We start from the raw sequence: 24,217 nt of genomic DNA, 5'->3' as shown, positions 1-24,217 counted from the left end.
CAGTCCCCATGAGTGCTGGTTTAGACAGCTTCCACTGTAGTCTAACCCAGAATATTAGGAACATTTCCAGAACCATTACAATATACATACAGGGGTGTACTTTTCCCACGGTCATCTCAGAATACAAGAAACTAAGAAGTTGTGAGAAGATTGTATTTCATCCTTACTATTCAACCAAGGCCTATTATCAAATGTGACCACAAATACAGGAAGCTGAATATTATCAACACTGTCTTAATATTATTGTACACAGGTGTGGTATATAATGTCCAGTCACTGGACTGCTAGTCATAACATGGGCAGTTATTTGATGACTGACTGACTGACTGACTGATTCAGATTGGTTTTATGTCACCTTTAGCAATACTCCAGCTATATCACAACAGGGGACACCAGAAATTGTATCAATGTGGGAATCTGAACCTGGGTCTTCGACGGAACAAGCCATTACTTTAACCACTAAGCTACCCTACCCTCCCTTGATGAAGGATGTAGTTTATTGCAATGTCAAAGTTTGTAGAAACTCTGAAAAAGAGAGAACCTTACTCCTACAAAAGTTCATGTAAAAAGTATGTTTCTCTGTAACGTACCTCTGGTAGCGGCTTCTTGGCAAGTAACGAGTCTCGCACCCAGTCGAAGGTCACCACCCAGCATTTGCCCACAATCCCTTGGAAGTACTTGAGTGTCCGGTCACAGATAGGGCGATCTTCACCTGCAGCTGCAACATGTCACAGAGCAACTCAGAGGCATGAAGGAGCCCACCTTAATAGTCAATGAAATTTGTAGTCCCATTTGAGGACACTTCATCCCCTCGAGTCTTGTGAATTTGTCCTGCAGGTCATGACAATTTGTCCCTCATGGTATGCTTGGGTGACTTACACAAAATGTCAGCATACAAAAATTCCCTAAAATGCAACAAGAAGACAAAGTCATCAATATCTCATGCAATGACAAAATACTGTTTTGGTGTGTGCATACATAAGTGAAGGAGCGGATTGAGAGGTTTTAAAGTTCCGCTCCAGAAAGGAGCAATACTACTAACTTCAGTTGAAGCCAACCGTGCTGCCATGGAAACATAAAAAAATATTTTTATCAGAAGTCCAAAAGTACCAAAAGGCACCAATACACCACCAGGCCTATCTATGTGCCAAGTTTGGCCAAGTTTGGCAATGAAACAGTGAATGCTTTTAAAGTTCTGCTCCAGAAAAGAACACCAACATCAATTTGGGTCAAAGTCAAATTTGTTGCCAAGGAAAACCCAAAAATATTAAATTCAGAATTCCAAAACTACCAAGAGGCACCATTACACAACCACACTTATATATGTGCCAAGTTTGGTGAAACAACCTATGTGTATGGGCAGATGGCCATATTTCATTCCCTCTGAAAAATGCGTTGTGGGGGCTAACAAATTTTTTACATCACAGATGCCACAATGTGAACAAATCTGAAAGACATTTGTTGAGATGCTCCATGTATAGTTACAGACATATAAACCAAAAAAGTGTGCTTCTCACTATTTATTGGGTCCTCTCTTGTTTTTCCAGAATAACCGCATTTGAGGGTTTTTTTTAGTTTAGGTTTTACTTTTCGTTAGTAAAACTGCTTCCCAGGGTTTACTTTTCCTAACTTTACATGAACATCAACATTCAAATGATACATGAGTGTTTGAAATCAATTGAAAAATATCACAACACAAAGTTTTTCGAAGCGGGATTGGAACTGCAGTTCTCTCATCTGTATTCAGCCGCTGTACCGCACGGCCACTAGGCCGACGAAGACGGAGGGGTTAAATTATCTATTTATGGTTACTGTCATTAAATTGATTTTACGCGCGCTTCACCTATTGTTATGTAGCTTCATTAAATGATCATCTACATTGTAATTACCCATCATTGATGGTATATATGATAGAAAAAACACTTGTCAGAGGTTTTGGTAGACAATGTAAAACTATCGGGGTCGGGAAATCCCTCCCCTTCTGGTTTTACATTGTCTACCAAAATCTTGGATGTGTGTTTTTTCCTATACTTTTAACTAACAAAGCTACAGTCAACACACTGATGCTTGGACCACAAAATAATCTGATATCAGTTTCTGCGACCAACCTTTCTTGACAACAACGTGGGTGACAGTCTTGTTGAACTTGGGGAAGAAGACGCAGCCGGTGACCTTAGTGAACTCATGGACAGACATCTGTAAACATTGACCACGTTGTTCAACAGTCTTCACCCTCAGCGTACATTTCACGTTAACAACTTGTAGATCATTTCACAATAAATAACATACATTCATTACATCCAACAGCAGTGTTGCATCTAGGAATTTGGGATTGAGGGGGAGACATCCCCTTTATTTGCTACAAAAGAGTGGGGGACCAGACAAGCAGTTGGGGATCACATATTGACTAAAGATAGGTATTTACTGTAATACTGATGCTGTCTCAATAATGATATAGGTCAAGATACTTCTTTGGGTATTTGTCATGACAAGAGACACAATAATGAAACTGGTTAAGATTAACAAGCAAAAGAGTTTATCAACATGACTTGTGGTTTTGTTTAAGACGCATTTGATATGCGGTATGTAAATGTGTCCACAAGACCCACAAGTTACAGAGGTGCATGAGCTGACACAATATCATGTTGTTATTTATATTGTGTGACGGACACACACCAATTTTCATTTTTAAGGGAGATGTACATTAATAGGGGCGAACCCAGAGTCGCACAGCCTTGATGCAACACCGAACAGTCAGCGAAAATTATATTCCAGATACGTAAATAGAAACTAGCCATCATTTTAACTGATTTGTGATGTTCAGTGGTAAACAAAATCCACTTGTACAAAGTCATCTTAACGCTATGGGGGGTTCAGTGGTGGGGTAGTCTAGTGGTTAAAGTGTCCAGTTGTGACACTGGGTTCGATTCCTCACATGGGTACATGCAAGCCCATTTCTGGTGTCCCCTGCCATGCTATTGCTGGAATATTGCTAAAAGTGGCATAAAACCATACTGAATCTCTATGATGATCACAACTCCCAACTAAAACACAGCCTTATGATCATCATAAGCTATGACTGTGTTGTAAAATGGGGTCGTTGCATGTATCACAAAGATCTCATGATGGTAAATTTCTCACCGCCTGTTCTCTACTCAATCCGCTTGTGATGAGGACAATCTTCTTCGACCTAGGGTTTCCCATATTGCTGGTCTGAAGAGGGCTGAGAACTGTCCGACTAGTGGAATACTTGGACTGGGTTGGCGATTTGAACTTCTCAATTATCTCAAAAGCTTTGACTATTTCAGCTGACTTCCGCGGCTTGGGGAGTGTGTCAAAGTCAGGTGGGGGAGAGGGTGACCTGGGGCTGAGAAACAGGTCATGATCACTCAAGTCGTCGTCATCGCTTGAGTTGTCCCCATCTTTTGTTTTGTTGGATGCAGGAATGACACCAGGTGTTGCCATCTTGCAGTTCCCTGAAAATAGATTTTCAACATACATCAAAAGTAAACTTTTATTGAATGGAGCTCTTGCTTGTAGGCTTGTAAAACACCTACTGAGCAATATTTCATCTGTAAGGCAGCAAGCTTGCAAGAGTCAGTCCAGCAAGGGATCTTCCTGATACATTCCAGGCTATTTGGGTATTACTGGAAACATATTATACATCATGCAGGTTTTATTTTCGCATGAAGTGTCTTACAGCAAACATTTATATACAACAAATAAGCCTTTCATTCATTCACTGTATCCACGCTTGCCTCTGAGTTGTTTCCACAACACATCAAGTTTGAAGACAGAAATCTGTGGGAATCTTAATATGACGACTGATAGCAGCATCAAGAATCATTCTGAACTGATCGCTGTCATAGATTTCGCAAATCATGTCCAAAAACAATAAATAATGAGCCAAATCCCATTGCCAAATAAGCGAAAACAGCAATGTGTGTTGTGGCCGCCATTGAAATTGGTCACATGTTCTAATTTGACCAATCTTAGTTCTGGCAGTTACTGTCAATAGCATGAAATTTGCACTAAGGGAAAAAATTCTGTTTATAGTAACTGGACCTGTGCACACAGCTCAGGTACCAAATTAGTTGAAGTCCTTGGATGGGTGACCGCATTTGCCAGCTTGACTCCTGAGAGTTCAATCCTGAAGTCAACAAAGCACATGTGATATATGTGGTCTGACGTTAGTGCCTTTGCCTCTGTTCACCTAGCAGAAAATGGGTACCCGTGGAGATGTCATGTGACTATACCCTCCTAGTACCTCAGTCTCCGGGGTAATAATAACCAGATTCTGATAGCAGCATCCTGTGAGCAACTAGTCTGATGGATACAAGCCACTGCTTAAATGAAATATTGTCATTATCTTGTAACTTTTAAGTAGACACTTATTAAGATGGTTCTGATGTTTCAGGCAACACCTGCAAAATATCATAGGTTTCTGTGTGTGCTTCCGAAGTGACAATCAGCAAGATGTTATCATGGCTATGTATCTCCGCATTATTCACTATATGGGAACTCATGCACATGTTGGGTGGTGGGGTATCTTTGTGGATGAAGCGTTTGATTCCCAACATGGGTACAGTGTGTGAAGCTCATTTCTGATGCAACCCACTGTGATATTGCTGGAATATTGCTAAAAGCGATATAAAACCCAACTCACTCACTCATGCACATGTGATGCCTACATTCAGTTAATAAGATTTATAACCATCCAGTGATGTAACTGTATTGTCTAGTTAGGTTTTCCTTTTACAGAGGAAAACCTCTACAGGCAGTTCCGTGGACTTTCTCCATGGCAGTTTTTTGATACAGAAGGATAACAGATTGAGTGTGGGACGCACTATCTTGATGATCATCTAGTGCTGATTTTCTCAAATTGATACTGCCACCCGTAAATATATTTTTCACTGTTGCTTCCACTCATATCCTACAATACATTTTTCCATCCTCAAAACTGAGCCATGGAAACACCTTAAACCAGTCATCCTTTACGTGCCGAGTAACTGTACAAGATGAAGGTGTTTAACTTTGACATTGTGTTTTCAATTGAGATTTGTCGCACGTGTTGGATGGTTGTGATGTCTGGGGAACTGTATCAGATGAAGGTCTAGATTTACTACTAGTCTCAGATCCAGTGTTCTTAACGTTTTTGTTGTTAGAAACATCAGAATGTGTACCTGTCTCCTTGTCACACTTTCATTTTCTACTGTCAGCAAGGGTACTACCTTTCCCCCTGAAATAGCTTGAAAGATTCGTCTGCTTCTTCATTTTTATTCAAAGTAGCCATGTATTTGAAATCAGCAGGGATTCGTAATTATTGAGCATTTCCCTATGTAGTTAAAAATAACCACTGGAACTGAGATATGTAAAATCAACCTCAGATTTCTGAATGCTTTAATATCTCGCGATCATTGAACGTTATGTTGCATTCTATTATAAGCAAACTGGGGTTTTCCAATCTTTTTTTAGAAGTGCTATGCTTCTCACATCTTTTCGATTAACTATTAGATTAATAATTTAAGGATTTGGTGATTTTTTAAAATTGATAACTTCATATTTTATTGGACATGATGTCCGGCAATGTTTTCAAATATCAGACAATGATCATTTTTATCGGACTATGTCCGGTATTTATCGGATAACGAAAACACTGCTCACCGTCAGCAACGTCATCCACCTCTGCTTCCTTCGCAACTTCTACCATGGTCACATCCTTATCCTCTCTCTCGACAACATCTTTCATGGCTTCAAGACGTTTAATCTCCTCTCTCATATTCTCAAGGTCTTTTTCCAGTTTTCCTTGTTGCTGGAAATATGTTAGAGAAGAGATTAGTTTCAGGAAAGTATTTACTTTAAGGTGAAATTGAAATCACTCTGAGTTATTGCATGTTGTTACATGCCACAGGCGGTGCAACTATCTGTGCAGGATGAAGTGGCCATCAACTATGTTCCTATATGATGCATATCTGTGTTTTGTCATGGAGCTGAACACATAGTCTGATGTAGGACTCTAGGGGACGATGAGAATCAACAGCAAACACAAAGTCAAACAGCCACATGTCTCACCATAGAGGATGAGAGAGATTGGTGGATGGTGAAAGGATTTAGCAACTGAGTGAGCAGTTTAGTGATAGAATCAGCGGTGTAGCGATTTAGTGAATTGTTTAGTGATTGTGTGAATGGTTTAGTGGTTGAGTGAATGGTTTAGTGCTTGAGTGAATGGTTTAGTGCTTGAGCAAATGGTTTTAGTGATTGATTCAGAGGTTTAGTGGTTGAGTGAATGGTTTAGTGCTTGAGCAAATGGTTTTAGTGATTGATTCAGAGGTTTAGTGGTTGAGTGAATGGTTTAGTGGCTGAGTGAATGGTTTAGTGGCTGAGTGAATTGGTTAGTGCTTGAGCGAACAGTCTTAGTGATTGATTCAGAGGTTTAGTGATTGAGTGAATGGTTATAGTGCTTGAGTGAAAGGTTTAGTGCTTGAGTGAAAGGTTTAGTGTTTGAGTGAAGGGCTTAGTGATTGAGCAAACATTTTCAGAGATTGATTCAGAGGTTTAGTGATTGAGTGAATGGTTATAGTGCTTGAGTGAAAGGTTTAGTGATTGAGTGAATGGTTTAGTGCTTGAGTGAATAGTTTAGTGATTGAGTAAATGGTTTAATAATTCAGTGACTATGAGTGTAGTACATCAAATACGAATTCAGGCAATATAAATATCTGTCAATGAAGTCCAGTAAAATATCTATATTATCAGAGATGAGAACTTAAAACTAACAAGTATTCATAATTTGTAATGTAATTTCTGCAGAGCAATACAGTATAAAAATGGGCTTTTAGATTGCCAACAATTGAAGGTAGATCACCATACAAGGAACTATGGAGTTCCTTGGCTACCTGAACAGACCCTAGCTGGATTTACACCATCCCTTTAGTTGATGGCAATATGGAGGAATTGTAGCCAAAATTAAAATGACGAATATTCTACATTTGAAACTAGTCGTAAATAAAATATACAGACTGGTCTCGAGATTGAGGGAGGGAGTGACTGAGAGTAGTGTAGTGATTGAGAGAGGGAGTGACTGAGAGGGGTGTAATGATTGAGTGAGGGAGTAACTGAGAGTGGTCTCGAGATTGAGTGAGGGAGTGACTGAGTAAGTGGTCTTGTGATTGAGTGAGGGAGTGATTGAGTGAGAAGCCTCTTGATTCGGAGAGGGAGAGACTGTGTGAGTGGTGTCTTGATTGAGTGAGGGAGTGATTGACTAAACAACTTAGTGACTGGATGTTTGAATGATTAAGTGACTGAGAGAATGGTTCCGTAAGTGATATCCACAGGGCCTACCTGTGTTGTGAGGACATCACTCTGACTGGAAAAGGCACTGGACGATGTAAAGTTCATCTGTTGGTCACTCAGACAAGACTCATCATCATCATCATCATTGCTGTCACTGTCTGTAATGACAGCCCGTCGAGACGTCTTTCTCACACCAATAGGAGCTTCATCACTCTGTCGTATATAAATGACAAAGTCGTACTAAACAAAATAATTTTTGTTACAAACTGGAAATAGTAACCCCAGTGGCACCTGACTAGCACCATCACCTAACCCAATAAGTTGTAAAGTGCTCTGAAAAAACTGGCGCGTTCACTGGTCTTTCTTACTCAGAGAACATGTGTTGCATCACAAGCAGCTATGAGAGTATTTACACCGCAGTTTAAAACAGCATTGACAGAACTGATAAAGCAACAGAAGAGCATTGTTTTGCAGCAACAGCACTGATAACACAGCATTGCTACATCAATAACCTATTACCGCTACAGCAATGAAACAGCATATTTTGCAGCAGCAATACCACACAGCAGTACCACAGCATCACTACAGCAGTACCACAGCATCACTACAGCAGTACCACAGCATTGCTACAGCAGTACAACAGCACCACTACAGCAGTACCACAGCATCACTACAGCAGTACAACAGCATCACTACAGCAGTACCACAGCATCACTACAGCAGTACCACAGCATCACTACAGCAGTACCACAGCACCACTACAGGAGTACCACAGCATCACTATAGCAATAGCATTACTACTACCGCAATTACCGCTACAGAAATACCACATTGTTGCTACAGCAATAACACATCACTACAGTAATAACACAGCATCACTACAGCCATAACATATTATTGTTACAGCAATAAAACAACATTGCTATTGCAATATCACATTACCGCTACAGCAATAACACAACATCACAGCATGGCTACAGCAGGAAGATATTACCTCTGCAGCAATAACATTATCCCTACAGCAATAACACAGCACCGAAGCAGGGATAGTACACTATCGCTACTGCATAACAGTATCACTACAGCAATAACACAGAATCTCTACAGCAATAACACAGAATCTCTACAGAAATAACACAGCATCACCACAGCATCCCTGTTACAGCAATGCCATTGGTGAAGAAGCCGTGACAGAATAATGATAAAACCAGCATAAAGCTATTACAATGAAATGGTGTTATCTTATAACGGTGCAGCTGAATATGAAACAAATATGGCAGACTGAACATTGCTGATCTCTGTTTTATTACACACATTTTGTCTTTTCACTCTGGAACTTTTATTAGGTTTATTACCCCCCAGGAAGCCAGTGTCAATGTACACTTGTCATAACAGGACACAAAGTCTGTGATCTACACTACCAGTTGTCCAATGTCTTTTTATTGAGGCAACACTGTTATAGCGGGGTTAGATCACAGATTTTATGTGCTGGCCCGCTCAGCCACTGCGACTTCCAGCAGTGGCTGAGCGGGTTAGGCAGCTGACTTTGTGTGCTGGCGATTAGGTGCCTGACTCTGAGCATGCGGGTTCAAATACCGGATTGGCCTCAACTAAAAGTACTAGAATTTGTGTATTGTGTATTCAACCACCAACCTCATCTCCTGGGGCTTGTACAGGGCTACTGGCATGGACAGGAGAGCTTGTCTGGGGCAGATCTGCAAACATTGCATCCTCTTCTGGCATGTCTGCTTTCCTTATCACTTCATCATCATCCCGGAGCACAAACTCTTCATCAGAACTGGAACCCTCTGTCCTGGCTGTGGGCTCCTCAAAGTCATCCAGTACTACAACGTCATCATCAGCCTCACCCTCAGCAGAGGACTGAACTGTGGACAGGTTCATCTTACCTCTGTGTCTTTGTTTCCGTCCAGTCCTTTCTTCTCTGGACCTTCCTGAGTGTTCATAACTTGAAGACTCAACTGTTGTTGCAGCATCTTCATCATCACTTGACAACACATGTTTAGTCCTTCTTTTGGATTTAGTCTTACAGTCAGTAGATGACTGAACTTGAGCCACAGTAAACCCTGAAGCACAATCTCCTTTTCGTGTCTGTTTCAGTTTATTCCTTTCCCTATTATATCTTCTGGAGAATTTATAGTCTGAAGAATCAACCGACGCACCATCCTCAGTGTCGCTTGACAGCACATGCTTATTCATCACTACGGAATCGTTCATCTGAGCTTCATTTCGGGATTCTTGTTCAGTGCGTGGTACATCAGTGGGAGTAGGACCGACACATTCAGAATCTGTCAAAGACAGCTGCTGCTTTGTATTTGGACATCTTGCCTGTACTTTGGACAACTGAGACTTCACTCTAATGTCTTCATCCCCAAACTCAGCCACCTTCCCTGATGAATACTTTGATGAGGAAATCACAATAGGACTGTCAGCATTATCTTCCCTTGACTGTTTCTTCTTCAGAGAAGCTAACCCTCTTGCAGCTTTAACACCCTTTTTCATAGACCTTGGTGTCTTGGAAGCGTCTGAGTCACTTGAATCTGAGTTCGAGGAGTGTGATTTCTTCACAACAGTTTGTTTGGGGCAAGGTGAGGATCTGTCCACTTCAACGTCACTGTCATCGCAGTTTTGCGCCAGTGTGTCCTGTGATGCATTGTCTGCAGTCAGTGACTGCTCAGTGTTTCTGTTAAAAATGTCTGTCATTGACTCTTGGACTTGGCTGCTGTCCGACAAAGTATTCATAAGCTGTGGACTATCATTAACACATTGTGGATCTTGCTGCTTTGCTACAAAGTTAGACTCTTTGGAAATTGTATCACGGACAGAATTTGTATCAAAACCATGTCCTTCACAATCTCTGTTGCCCTCAGTAGCGCTACACATGCCAGTGTCCATTGGTTTGTAATCCACATTTTCACAAGATCCTTTAACATCCAGACTCTTTTTAGCAGATGGCTTTGCTCTCCTGCTTAATTTCACCCTAGATTCTTTGGCCCGAGTTTGTAGAGGACTTCCATCAAGAGAGAAACACTTCCTCTTCGGTCTGTGAATGACAAGAGGCTCATCATCTGAATCATCCAGTGTGATTGTAATAGGTGCACTGCTGACTTCAGGGATACTTGGTGTCTCAGCTATGTCCAGCAGTTCTGGAAGCACTGAAGTCTCCTTTCTACTCTCAATTCGCTTTCTTTTCTGAGACTTATTTCTTTTACCAGCAGCCTGCATATCTTGTTGTTTTCCTTGTCCAACTGAACCCTTCTGTTGATTTTTCTTGCTCCCTGCACTGAATTTTTTTACATCAGTGTCAGAAGTCTTAAGAATGGAGACACTTTCTAAAGTGGAGGCATCTTCCGACCTGCTAGAAGCAACATCCTGTTCATCATGCTGTTCCAGTAAACTCAAGGATTCAGTCACAGTTTCAGGAACATCCACAGATGCTTCTGTAGCTCCATCATCAGTCTCCACAACACCAGCAGCCTCCTCGTCATCACTGACACCAACATCTGGAGGCAATGTCTGTTCATCACTTCCCAGAGTTACAGAGGTTGGGAGGGTTGAAGCTTGACTGTGTACAAGGGAGACTGATTGTAGTTCTTCTTTTGACTTTTGTGTCTCCTTTTGAGAGTCTCCTTCACCAAAAGCTACAGGTTCCTCCACATCTGAACATGCCACTTCAATAACAGGGTCATTTTTTCTGCTTGAACTCCTTCGAGAAGGCCTAGATTTGCTATCTGCCTGGTGCCTACCTGCTCTAGTTCTCAGTGACCTTGTGGATCTCTCACTGCTGGTCTCAACAGTATCTTCTATCAAGTTCACTGACTCTTCTTCAATACTTTCAGGAATAACATCTCCACTCTGACTTTTACCATTCTGGACTGCCCCTTCAATATCAGCAGCCATAATATTATCCTTAAAACTATCTCCATCTTTTGTTATCACAGACCCTGAGTTTGGACCTCCCAATTTCTCTGCACCAGTCACAGACTGTGAGTTCTGTGGAACATTACAGATGGTGCTCACAGAATCTAGAACTATTGCCACGAGCTTGTCCTCTGCACCCTGGTCATCTGGAGAACATCCTAGGTTGTCAGATGCCACAGTCTGTCCATCCCCTGCTTGACTCTCGCTCACAACAGACATTCCACATTGTAAAGGTTCATGATTCTGGTTCACAGACTGTCTGTCCTCTGCATTGATCTGCTTGCTGGAAAAGAAGGATGGTCCATCTTGGTGAGGTGCTTTGTCAACATCAGCATCATTTACAGAGCTTCCACGATCTAGATGCCCAGTATTTCCTTCAGCCGAGGACAAGTTATTGTTTGACATCTGAGAGAGTTGCTTCTTGATTTCATCAGGCTGAATGTCTGAAACATACGTCGAATAGTGAAAAGGATTGGTCATATAATATAGGAGCCAGGTGGGCAAGTGAGGAATGGGGGTACATGAAAACTCCTAACAGATCAAGTTTTGTAAATGCTAGTGTCGGACATTTCATGAGATGTAGACATTCATAATGTTTTAGTTGTCTGTTACTCAACACAACACTAAACAGTGTTACAGCCTTATGTTTACCTGGAAACAGTATATGTCATGCAACAAACCCCCCATAAGCCTTCAAAATCAACGATAATTTACATACCCCATTTGGACCTGACAATCCAGTGATTCATTACCATTATGGTACATATATATGACACATGCTACCAGCAAAGTCACCACGCCTCACCCTTTGATATATTTGGTCAAACTAGAATAGAAACGCCATATGGAGCAGGGTGTCCAACTGATGTGAGTGCTATGAGGCAGATGGAGGAAGTGGACTGTTTGTCAGACATACCTAGATCAGCTTCTTCAAACTGGGTATTGTCCAGAGAAATGTTGAGATCCTCTGTGGATGAGCTGTTTCCTGAAGATGGCTGATCATCCTGGGTAACGTCTTCATCTACAGAAATCATACGCTCAGTCTTATTTACATCTTCTTGTGACAGTGTATGCTGAAGCTTGTGAACAAAGATAACAAGGGTCATGTATATTTGGGTGGAACTGAGAGTCTGAAGTGAGAGAGCACTCACTGGTTAAATTGAGTAAGTGAGTGAGTGAATGAGTGGGTGAGTGAGTGAACAAGTGAGTGGGTGAGTGAGTGAGCTTTTAGCAATAGTCCATCAATGTCACTGTGGGGGAAACCAGAAACGGGTTTCACACATTGTACCCTTGTCTCTTTGTACAAAACCTAGGTCTTCAGCAAGACTTTTAAGAGTCTCATGTTAATTCATTTAGTGTCACTGCCATCAGAAAAGGACATCATTCATTGGATGAAAGCATTCTCTAGACCAGTCACATTTAGTGTTAGATAAATGGTTAGGTTGATCTGTGGAAGTTACAGTTTGATTGATCATATACTTATACAGACATCATCTAGTTACCACAGTTGTAAATGATTTTCGAAATATTTCTCGCAGTCAATGACATGGTCAAATATTTGCCCTTGGAAAATGTATTGGCACACAAATAAAGCTGTAAGCCTGTCGTGTAACTAGCAAGCAGCGGGCCACCGGGCAGACACTATTTCAGACACTGTTATTTCTGCTTAAAATTTCAAACTGTACAAAATGTAGCTATTCAATTTCACAGTTATAAACAAAGCTGAGTTATCTTTCTTTGCTATTTATCACTTACCAATAAATAGTCCACTAAACATAACATCAAGTGCCATGTTTACTTATTCTTTCCCTATTACATTATCATTATTATGTCGTAACATCTGGGCAAGCGGAAAATTAGTCAGGAGAAGTCACATTGTAAAATAAACAAATTGAAACCCTGTTCAATATGCAAACCAGCTCACTTGGAACACATAAATCATGATTATACTTTTCTTTCTCCCTCTTATTTAACACCATACTATGTAACATTCACACTGACTGACTTTTGTCTGTAAAATAATTATCAGGTCTGGACCAGACAATCCAGTGCATCAACCACAGATCCCACTTGCTGTCTTCAGCTTACGGCAATCGTTAAATTACCATGAAGCTTGAAACCGAAGACAAAATACCACTGTTCTACTGATACCACAGTATGCCGTTTCACCCCTATTGATTATATCCTCTGTGTTTGTTAAAATGGCAAGCAGAAAGCAGGAGGCGCGCTCCAATGTTTTTTTGTAAATGTACGTTTTCAGCTACTGAGGATGACGAAACAAACAACAGCAGCAAGCAGCAAAATAATGATTCAAGTTCCACTTGCAAGCGATATTCAACGCCTACTCAATTACAGATAGAACTGGATTATCTGAACTTAAAAGGCTCAAATATGAGGACAACAGAAATATCATATTTTGGGAAAACCAGACTTTGTGCAGGACCAGTAAATTAGGTGATAGTTGCAGATTGCAATTGGCTCTTAAAGAAACAGAGCCAATTTATGTCAGTGAACAGTTCGAAAATGGGCAACAAATACAAAGCAGAAAGCGATATTACAGTCTTCTCACCTTGTCTGGCCATATTTTCATCCTGCTTTTTGACAAGCTCCACACTGGGTGTTGGTGAAATGTGAGACTGTCCCGAGTTTTCTAACTGTAATGGTACATCTAGCAGATCCAGGTTAAGAGCTCTGTTCTCTGTCTTCATCCCAGGAGATGTTGGTTTCTTGCGAGGGATAGGAAGAGGCATCTGGCTACGTGAATCTGAATCTGGCAGGTGTGCCTCATCTTTTCGGTGATCAGCGGTCACCTTGCTGATCTGTACAAGATTATTTACAGGTGATGGCAGAGCCCTTGTAACTGATTTGTCTGTGGTGAGAGACAACATTGGTGTTGGTGGTACTATTGACGTCATCTGTGACTTCTCATTTTCCAAGTTGGAGAGATTAGAGTTGGTCGTCAGTGACGTTATACTATCTGTCTGTCTCTTTCCACACCTGACCCCATCTTTGTCACTGTCGTCGATCATTTCAATATCTTCATTTATCACATCATCAAACCCTTCTTCCAACTGAGCACCATCTCCTTCCTGTCCAGCCATATTGGATACAGCATCCTGGGTACAGAATGCAAAATCATGGTCCTCAGCATCAACGATCTTCTCAATGAGGCTGCTCATTTCCTGTTCAGGACTCTTCACATCAAAATGGACGTGTTTCGCTTTCCTGTCCTTCTTTGAGGTCCTATTAACTTCAGCCTGTTCCAGGTCTACACCTCCTCCCACTTCAGACACACTAGTCTCTGTGGACAAGACATCAGCCAGTCTTCCTTTGTTCCCTTTTCTTCCTCTTTTCTTCTTAATTTTCTGTGTGGGTTGCGTCGTCTGACTGCTCTTGAACTCGTAAGGGTCTGACGATGGCAGCTGGGACTCAGTAGTTTTCTGCCCAGTTGACACGACTTCTTGCTCCTTTGTTGCTTTAGTCTTAAACATCCTCTTCCTGTTGGCTGCAGGTGCTTGTGTTGACTGTCTCACCTCTTGAATTTCCCCAAACTGTTTAGAGGCACTCGGTCTTGATTCACTAACTGAATCTCTCTCAGTAACCCCAAAGCCAAAGTTTTCAAATTCACTGTGCAGATTTGTCCTGGTTGGTTCAGGGTCCCCTGTATTTGTCAACATGGTGTTGCCACGGTTACTAGCCAGACAATCTGTCTGGGAGAAGCATCCTTTGTCTGTGGTATGCTGTGCTTCCTCTATCCACTGTTTCACCATACTGGACTTGTGATGCTGTCTGACACTAGCCTTGCTGTAAGTCTTCATTGGACCAGCACTATGGAAGTCCTTTGTCAAGTTGGGCACGTCCAAACTGCTGACAGGGCTACCATCTTGGAAGTCTGTCTCATACAGTGTTGAGTCCTTGTTCTTCCCTCTTCTGGTTCCACCTGCCGCCTGCCTGGTATAGATACTGAGTTTCAACTTGGCTGGTTTTGTCTTTTTCTTAACTTCTTGAGACTGAAATAACAGTCCCCCATCACCGCTAATCTCCGATCCACATCCTTCACCCTCGTATTCACTTTCAGGTGTCAGTTGAAGACCACATTCCATCCGGGAAATACATTCATTGGATGTTTTAGTTGAACCTTCACAAACAGGACTTAAATCACTCTTTCCAACACTGATGTTACTTCCTATAGATTTTGTTTCAGTTTTGAAAGACTCATTAACATCAATGTCCTTTGTTTCTATACAGGAGGTGTCTTCCTTTCTCTCAGCTATGTCCCTGTTTACTAGTGTCTTAGCACTGTCCACTGATTTTGTTTCACGATTAAACGATTCATCAACATCAGTGCCTATTGTTCCATCACAAGAGTTATCCCCCTTTCTGACTTCTCTGGCTCTCGCTTCTCTCTGACCAGTTGAACTCTCTCTCAATGTGTCACCTGCCCCATGAACACCAGAAAAAAACTGGGTGGACATGTCTGTACCAACACTGTAACCAGCTACATCCACATTTGTGTCTTGTCCATATGATCCTTCAGCAATGTACTTTAACAGTGCTGCCTCTTGCTCTGAAACCGAAACTTGTCTCTTGTCCGATTCCTGTCTGGTTCCATCTGTCATTCCTTCCTCTTCAACATGGAGTGGGATGTTGCCTTGTCGACATCGTCGCATTTTTCTGACAGCAGTACAGTTTGTGTTTCTTGGCTGGGACACTGGTTTGTGAAGTCGAGTCTCAAGGCTTGTTGCAGTTTCTTCATCTGCTTCATGGCTGAGAATATTAGAGAGGAAATTAACACTGACAAAGGTCTCCAAGGAGAACGCAGACTAAGGTACCATTCACAACTTATGACTGATGGCTAGGGGAGGAGTTGAACTGAACTGGGCTTTACGTCACATCGGCAATATTCTAGCCACTAATCATGTTTGCATTTATTACTGTTCTACATCCATGATCCAAATGCTGGGCTATCCATTTTTTCTGGGATGGTGGAGGGGTCAGCAAATTTTGTGCACTTACATGTGTCCTTTGATGGTTGTACATGGTGTTATTGATTTTGTCCATGACGTGCAGGAGGGGTCACTAACTTTGTACATAAATATTTTGGCGGGGTGGGGGATCACTCACATTGTACATGCTTCTCCATAAAAATCATCTGAAAATTATCATCACATCCCCACTACTAGCCATAAACTATGAACGGCCCCAAAGTGTTTGTTTTGAGTTCTCATTTTGTTCCACTATCTTTATCTTTTGGACTCAAACAAGAATATTGTGTAAACAAAATAAAATACCCATACTGACTTTGCAAGTCTTTTAACTTTTAAAAAATAAAAGCTTTACAACCTAACATCAGCAAGAAGATTTTTTTGCAGCCATGGCTGCAATTTTGCTTCACAATAACTGTCTAATATGTTCTTTCATCAGAGATTCCAGTCCTGAATCTAATGAAAGTGGTGTACCGAAGTTGCAAGTAGGGATTAGAAGTAGCGCAAAATAAATTGGATAAGCATGTTCACGTTTTTCTTTTGGTTGGTTCCACCATTTTGTTTCACATACGTACAGGCTATTACATGTATGCAGTAAAACTTCATGAAACTTCATCGTTGCTAACATGCACTGTACACAATCAAGAACCCAAAGATCACATTCTAAGCTTCTCAATACATCTACCTGTGTCAACTGACAGAAATCATCGGTTACTTATGAAATTGTATACTGTAAAGAACATTTCAGAATTGTTTCACAAAAGTATTTTCAAGACAAATCAGAGGGCACATTTCTAATTGCAAATAGGATTAACTCAGCTGAAATCGGGAGTGGTTGCAGGGGTGGGAATAACTTTAAATTACTAATATACTCTGGTACGTACAGTAGCACATCTAAAATGGTAATTATCCCAATATACCGGCTGATCTTGATTCTTTAAATAAGCAACATAATTAACACTGGAGAGTCCACTGGCCACTGGTATAGCGGGATATATGTCGAGCATTGGGTTATTTCCACCTTTGGGGTGCCATCTCTGTTTCATACAAAGAGTTTGATTTAGCTCTTTGCTTCTTGCACTGGTGCAAGCCAATATTACAGGGGTTCAAAAATCCCATCGCCCTTTGTCTGGGACAAGTCAGTTTTTATCTCGGGCAATCAAATAATGGTATCTTACTTGTCCATGGATTACTAAATAATTTACACTATGGTTTCAAACTGCAAATAATCTTGGATTTAATTTCATATTTGCTCATAATGAATCTATTAAAGTTCACAATAATAATAATAATAATAATAAATTAGAGCTAGTAGAGAGTGAAATTATCACTCTTCCAGTAAGCACTAACATCGGTTGCCATAAAATTGGGGCAAGTGGAATGCTAGTCAGGACAAGTTACTCTCTTGAAGTCACTTGCCCTGTAGCATGTGGCTTTTCAACACATTTTTGAACCCCTGTATTACCAAGTGCAAACTACTTAGTCTAACTTGCACCAGGTGCAAGACAGTTTTTGAGTGGGTAAACTTCTGAAAAAACACCTAAATCATCCACTGCAGAAAAAGCAGTGCATCTGGAATTTGGTGCAACATAGGTTTTTATCTTAGGTTGCACCTGGTGCAAGTGGGTTAACATTTCTTAAATCAAGCCCTTACATATAAGTACATAGTATATATCTTCTTCTCACCTCCTTGCAAGTGCCCCATCTCCTGGACTGTCGACACATTTCGTGGCCTGCTTCACATTTTTCCTGATCTAACAATGAACAGAACTGACTAGAGTGACTGTTTCAAAACACAAGGAGTAATGCTATTTATTCAAATTAGGGCTTCAGTCCACTTTCATGGATTCATGTACTAGAGAGGTCAGACTCAACTCAGCCCCCGAGAACACAAAATTCATACCTGTCAAGCAAACCATAGTGTACCTGGTATGACATTACACATTCCAATGATTGTTTGATCAATATTAAAGTTGGTAACTTGTTAATACACATACATCTTGTTAGATCATTACAGTTTTAGGCATAAAATGTGTTCTAATTACGCCAGTTAACACTTCATTCTGACTTGATATCGTCATGTACTCGAGTCCTGTTTAACCTGACTCGTTTTTGAGTACTCAAGTACTCTTGAAAGCCCTAATCTAGATAAACAGAGATGAGTAGGAGAGCGTTTCTGTATTCATATGGTTAAAATATGGCTCGGAGCCTCTGGATAAAAACACAAAACCTTGAAAGCTTTTCCATGACTGAGATTTTAAGCTTCAACTTTAACAGGGAAACAGTAACTTTTGAGTAAGCAGGGGTGCATTTACAGCCCTATCAGCAATATCCAAGCAATATGATGGCCGCGGACACCAGAAATGGGGTTCATACATTGTACCCATTAGGGAATCAAACCTCCGTCTTTGGCATGATGAGCGAATGCTTTAACCAAGAGGTTGTCCCACCATCTCACCTATCGAACTATCAAGATGGAGTGAGTGAGTGAGTGAGTTTAGTTTTACGCCATACTCAGCAATATTCCAACTACATGGCGGCAGTCTGTAAATGATCGTGTCTGGAACAGACAATGTAATCCCAAACAGTGTTTCGAAATTAATGTATTTTTTAGCAAGTACTAAGTACTTGCTACCAGGTTTTAAAATAGACAGCAAGATGCTGTACCAGGTAGAAGCATTCTTTCGAATTGCTGTTGATTCCTCCCTCCCAGTCCCTTTACTGTCTTTGGCTATATGGAACTCTCTCTTTGGTCTCTCTGTACTTGCAGATGGCGTTTATTGTCTTTACACAAGAAATGACAAATGTACATTATCAAACATCGGAAACAGTAATGTTATAGTTAAGTGCATGCTCACTGAGTTGAGTGGTTATCTGCCACACTTATTACTGACCATCAAAAGCTGCGATTAGCATTTGGGGGAAAAGTAAAATACCAATATCGGTAAGTTTACGAGTGAAAGTGCACAAGTGCAGATCTATCCTTTGAAAATGTTGACTAACTGATGAATGTAAGGAGTATCACCGAAAAATACCAGGCAGTAAGTTGTTGCTACCTTGTTTTTATTCAGGTAGCAAATTTGCTACCTCAAAGTGTTAATTTCGAACGCTGCTAAACATGAGATATGTCACTCTTCACCCATGTTAGCCCAAATACCAGCGAAATAACATTCACCTCTTCAGAGCTTTAACAGTGATCATTATGACAACAAAGAGGACTTGTACATGTTGAGCCCTAAATTGGGGAATGCTACTCACATTTGTTGGCGATTTGGAGTTGGCCATTTGCAAAAGACCACTGAAACTGACCAGCAAAATGGTTTCTTACATATTTTGTTTTATCCCCACCTGTCTTTTTCTGCCAGTTGTCTCCCTTGGGAAGATAGGCTCCGGCGTACAGGGGAAGAACTCTGTACCCTGGACATGTCGGGATGGACTGACTGGAGGGAGAGAAACAGATCATCACGTAAATGACCTGGACGAGGGGGTTCTGGATTGGGGTTCGGGACTGTAGTGGAACAAGACATCAGCAGACAGATTCAGTACAGGGGAAAACATGAGTAACTGGAGATTGACAGACAAAATGAAAATGATTCACTGGAGATTGACAGACAAAATATAAACCTGACACATGTGGCTTCATCACTAACAATCCAGTTGAAAACTAATTGACAGATAATTTACTAAAGACTATAAGGGCCTGTCCATATTTGAAACTGCTGGCCTGACACAATAACAATCTGGGTGCTGTGCCTCCGGGCCAGCGGTTATTTCGAATGCTGCCTGAGACATGTGCATAAACAGCAGTGTTTCAGTGGCATAGCTAATCAAAGATCATAAGAGAAAAGAGTTGACACACTTAGGTTTATGTTAGATTTATTGTTGATTGATTTCTCACATGCACTTGCACATGGTGCATGTTAGACTTATAACTAGGTTGCACTTTGTAATTTTGGGTTGCACCAGTGGCAGTAACAAACTGAGCCCTGAACTGGGTCTGCTGTGTGTTGGGAATCGGTTGAAATCTCACAACTAATGATTCATGCATTCCCAATGAACAATCACTGAAAAAATTGGTAAGAAGTCATTTTTCAGATTTTTCCTATCCAGGATGCTATTTCAGATATCTTAGTACATGATGCACCGTGCTACTGAAGTGATGACTAACATATCATGAACATAAACATCTTGAAGTCCTCAAGAAATATTCAATATTGAGTTTTCAGTTACTGAAGTGAGCTTTCTCGGAAATATATATGTTATCAGGCCCCGACAACATGAAGGATATGTTCCATCATCAATCTAAAACAGTAGATCCGAAATCATTTGTGTTTGAGTATGACAAAATTTGATCGATTGCTTGGTTGTTTGGTCACTGCGACCAATCTTCTACTGCAATTAATCAGAACACCACTAGCAGTCACCAGCTCTCAGCAGGGCCTAGTAGTCACACTACACCCACCATCCTTTATTGTGCAGTCTCTTGACTAGCAGGAACTACGTGTGGCAAATTCAAAAGTGTTTAGTCTTTCTTGATGAGTTCCCCAAACAAAAGCAGCTCTACTCACAAAACTCCCCAGTGTCATCCTGGTAGGCTGTGATCAGGTCCCGGACATGCTCCACGATGTTGGACAGTCTCTCTTGCTCCTGTAGACTCCTGGAAAACAGACAAGCAAATGTTGTTTTATGCCACTGTCAGCATTCTTCTGGAACTGTAAGAACTAGTGTTGAGATTTAGTTGAAATCTCACAAGTGATAACTGGTTCATTACTGACGAGCAATCATTGAAACAAATTGGTAAGTGTCAGTTGTAGATTTTGATATTCAGCTTATTACTGAAGGTAGATATGACCTAGTTCTCTTCTGTTGAGTTTTTTTTTCTATAGAAACTGAGCTAAGCTATATGACTAATATATCATGAAAATAAACTTCCTGGAGTCTTAAAGAAAATTCAGACAATACTTTTCAGTGAATGAAGTGAGTTTTATGACAACTTCTAATTGTCAAGGGTTTCAAACACAAAAAAAGTGGGTCCAAAATCGTTTGTGTTCGATAATAAGAAAAGGTGATCGATTGCGCGATCAGTTGGTCACTGCGACCAATCTTTGATTGTAAGTGAGTGATTTCTCTCTACATGATTACACAATGCCATTTACTTACGATTTAGATGATTTAGAAAGTGGTCAAATGTAACACATTATACTTGGGATTACACTTTTCTTAGTAAAGTAAAAATTTTACTTCTTTTTTTTTTGAGGTGAGTTGAGGATGGGACTCAACTAAAAACATACTAGCCTTTGTATTTTACTCAAAAAGCTTAACCCAAATATAACACATACATATCACTGCATGTCATAGACAAAATCAGCGACATAAACCCCCTCCCTTCAGATAATTTAAGCATAATTTTTTCATATATCATTATGTCATGTACAAACTGCTGACCCCATAGTGCGTGTACGAAAGTGCTGTCTCCACCCCTACACACACCTCACACCCCCGATCCCGGTGGGAAGACAAGTATGGTCAGGGTACTGTTTAGAGAGAGACAGCCATGGTTACATCTCACCTTCTAGTTACTGGTTCCTTGCACAATGGGCATGGCACCGACGTTTTGGTTTTCAGAAACTCTGTGATGCAGAATCTAGAAGCAGAAACAACACACACGCCTGATAATTTTTGGGGAGACAACTACAAGATGGCAACAAGGAACTTTGAGGTTGTTGCAGAATGTCAGAACACATGGACCTATGCTGGTTGATTGTCTGAACTCCTATACATTGTATTTTGCAATTGCTTTATGTATTTAAACTTGTCAGACTAGTAGTAAGACTGGTGATTTGACATTCTTGCAAAGGTTAAAAGTGGAAAGAAGAAAGTCGTGTAGTATATTTTAAGAAAAGTTTGCCTTGAAGATTTACTGACTCGATGTCCCAACACTTGTGACAAAAACATAATAAACTTTTTTATCCTTCCTCTGACAGAAAATGAGTGTCTTCAAGCCATCTCCAAATAATATTCAGCCTGAAACATTAGTCAGTATGGTTCCCCATTCTTCTGGAACATTTTCACACCTAGAAAAATAATTAACCACAGACTGTTAGGAAGTGTGATGTTTCACTGCATACTAATGATCTAATTATGCAGAAACATTCAGGCAGAATACAACACATTCACTTGTTCAAAAGATCACATTTTCATATCTACGATTTACCCTGAGAATATCTGTAAATTTAAAGCGAAGCCCCTGCTACTCTGTCAAACATCTGTAAACAGGAAGAGGAGTCTGGATGTTATTATGCTCAATAATCTAAAGTCAGCAATCTCACAGTTAGACAGTTACAAAGACAGACTTACTGAAATCGGTCACATGCAGTCCCTATACCTAATGTCAAGCATAAGTTACTTGATCATGGCCTGTTCTGTTGTGGAGACAAAAAGCAGGCTTAATTTTAGAGATGTTCACCAACTTGCACCAGGTGCAACATGAGATGAAAATCTAGCTGCACCAACTAAATTCCAGTTGCACTGCTTTTCTAGCAATATGTAAAGAATGAAATATGCTGTTGAATTATATAGGGGTTTTATTCAGATGTTTCCTCACTCAAACATTGACTTTCACCTGGTGCAAGTTAGACTGACTAGGTTGCACCTTTGCAGGTAACAAAGTACTAAAGTGAGCCCTGAAAAGTCAATGTAGTAACCGAACGTTTTACAACAAGTATAACATGATTACTTGCCTGCAGAAATGGTGATGACATCGTGTTGCAATAGGGTTCTTCAGCAAATCAAGACTGAAATACAACCATTATCATGAAAACAACTTTCCTGATTAAATGTTGAAAACAATAATCTCACTGTCAGTTAATCTCCACTAAACAAATTCACTGAAGTAGAAGATTGTGGTTTACATTGATAACTTAATTGTGATGGACCCAAATGGGCTGATTACTCATTCAGAATATAAAATAATAACCCTTTCAAATTAGTAACAAATTTGGGTTACACTGATTCAGTCTACTATCCAGCATAGCAGCTGAACGCCTGAACTTGTCAGAAGGGCTGTCATCTTTAACACCCCTGTCTACTGGCTCCAAAAGAACATGATGAGTTTTCTTTGCTTGTCAAATCGTCAGGTACATTTACCATATTTCAGTTTCACTGGTCGATTAATACGAATACACATTTCGTCCTGTCTACTGGGGTGATATTTTTCAGTTAACATTCCGACTGTCATATTGACAGGATCGATGGAAATCTCACAATATCTATTTTTATGACTTACGTAAACAACTAACAGACTCAAGTCACAATGAAATCTGATCGATTAGTTTGTGATAACGTCTCACCATATTGCACATTCCAGTGACTTTGACATTGATCCCAAAACTTTTTGAACTTGATTGCTTGTCATCATGAGTTCTTGCAATAAACGTTCTTCGTTCTTGTTTATTTTCCGTTCGCCATGATGTTCTAACAGTAAGTTCCCTCCTTCTTGCTCCAAACTGTATCTCCCGCCGACATCACACTGTAGTACAGTGTCTCTGCGCTCTTTACCAGTATCTTCCACCGTAGGGCGAACCCTTCTAACGCTGTGCGGATAATGCGAGGCGGAGTTTACCTTCTTTAAAGAAGAGTTCATTTCGGCCTGCTTTCAGAATCCTACTAAATACGGGCACGTGAAATCAAACATTTCAGAATCCCACCAAATAAGCGCACGTGACATCAAAAATATTTGTATCTTTTTGTAACATTTTTTACCAAACTATCCGTCCCAAGGCGTTGCTGTTATACTTATGTATTACACCGCCTCCCTCCAGACCATATCAGATTACTTGTTTCAAAGGCATTTCGAAGTTGGAGGAGTCAAACTAAAATGCTTTGTGGTTCAACTTCTTTATTATACAAGGTCACAACGTTTCGAGACAGATCCTAGTCTCTTCTTCAGGTGAAGTGAAGGTCAAATTATCTCTTGCTATAACAGTAGTCTGTCCCATATATTT

At 40.5% G+C, this 24,217-nt stretch overlaps 1 protein-coding gene across 1 annotated transcript in view; it reads right to left on the bottom strand.

The window, feature by feature from the left end:
• The window catches only part of LOC137255728 (breast cancer type 1 susceptibility protein homolog), a 29,520-nt gene extending 5,716 nt beyond the window's left edge, over positions 1–23,804 (bottom strand). Inside the window, exons 1-14 of the mRNA XM_067793227.1 lie at positions 23,564–23,804; positions 22,955–23,008; positions 21,784–21,858; positions 20,783–20,871; positions 19,563–19,654; positions 17,901–17,968; positions 13,799–15,996; positions 12,146–12,250; positions 8,944–11,672; positions 7,339–7,503; positions 5,665–5,812; positions 3,142–3,476; positions 2,109–2,196; positions 591–718 (exon numbers count right to left, since the gene is read on the bottom strand). Coding sequence (XP_067649328.1) covers positions 591–718; positions 2,109–2,196; positions 3,142–3,476; positions 5,665–5,812; positions 7,339–7,503; positions 8,944–11,672; positions 12,146–12,250; positions 13,799–15,996; positions 17,901–17,968; positions 19,563–19,654; positions 20,783–20,871; positions 21,784–21,858; positions 22,955–23,008; positions 23,564–23,631 — 6,342 coding nt within the window. The 5' untranslated portion in view covers positions 23,632–23,804. The remainder of the gene's footprint in view (positions 1–590; positions 719–2,108; positions 2,197–3,141; positions 3,477–5,664; positions 5,813–7,338; positions 7,504–8,943; positions 11,673–12,145; positions 12,251–13,798; positions 15,997–17,900; positions 17,969–19,562; positions 19,655–20,782; positions 20,872–21,783; positions 21,859–22,954; positions 23,009–23,563) is intronic.
• Positions 23,805–24,217: the final 413 nt, after the last annotated feature.

The sequence above is a fragment of the Haliotis asinina genome, chromosome 11 (genome assembly GCF_037392515.1).
Source record: "Haliotis asinina isolate JCU_RB_2024 chromosome 11, JCU_Hal_asi_v2, whole genome shotgun sequence".
In the NCBI taxonomy this organism is placed as follows: domain Eukaryota; kingdom Metazoa; phylum Mollusca; class Gastropoda; order Lepetellida; family Haliotidae; genus Haliotis; species Haliotis asinina.
Note: the sequence above shows the minus strand (reverse complement) of the source record. Positions and strands in the feature narration are given on the sequence as shown.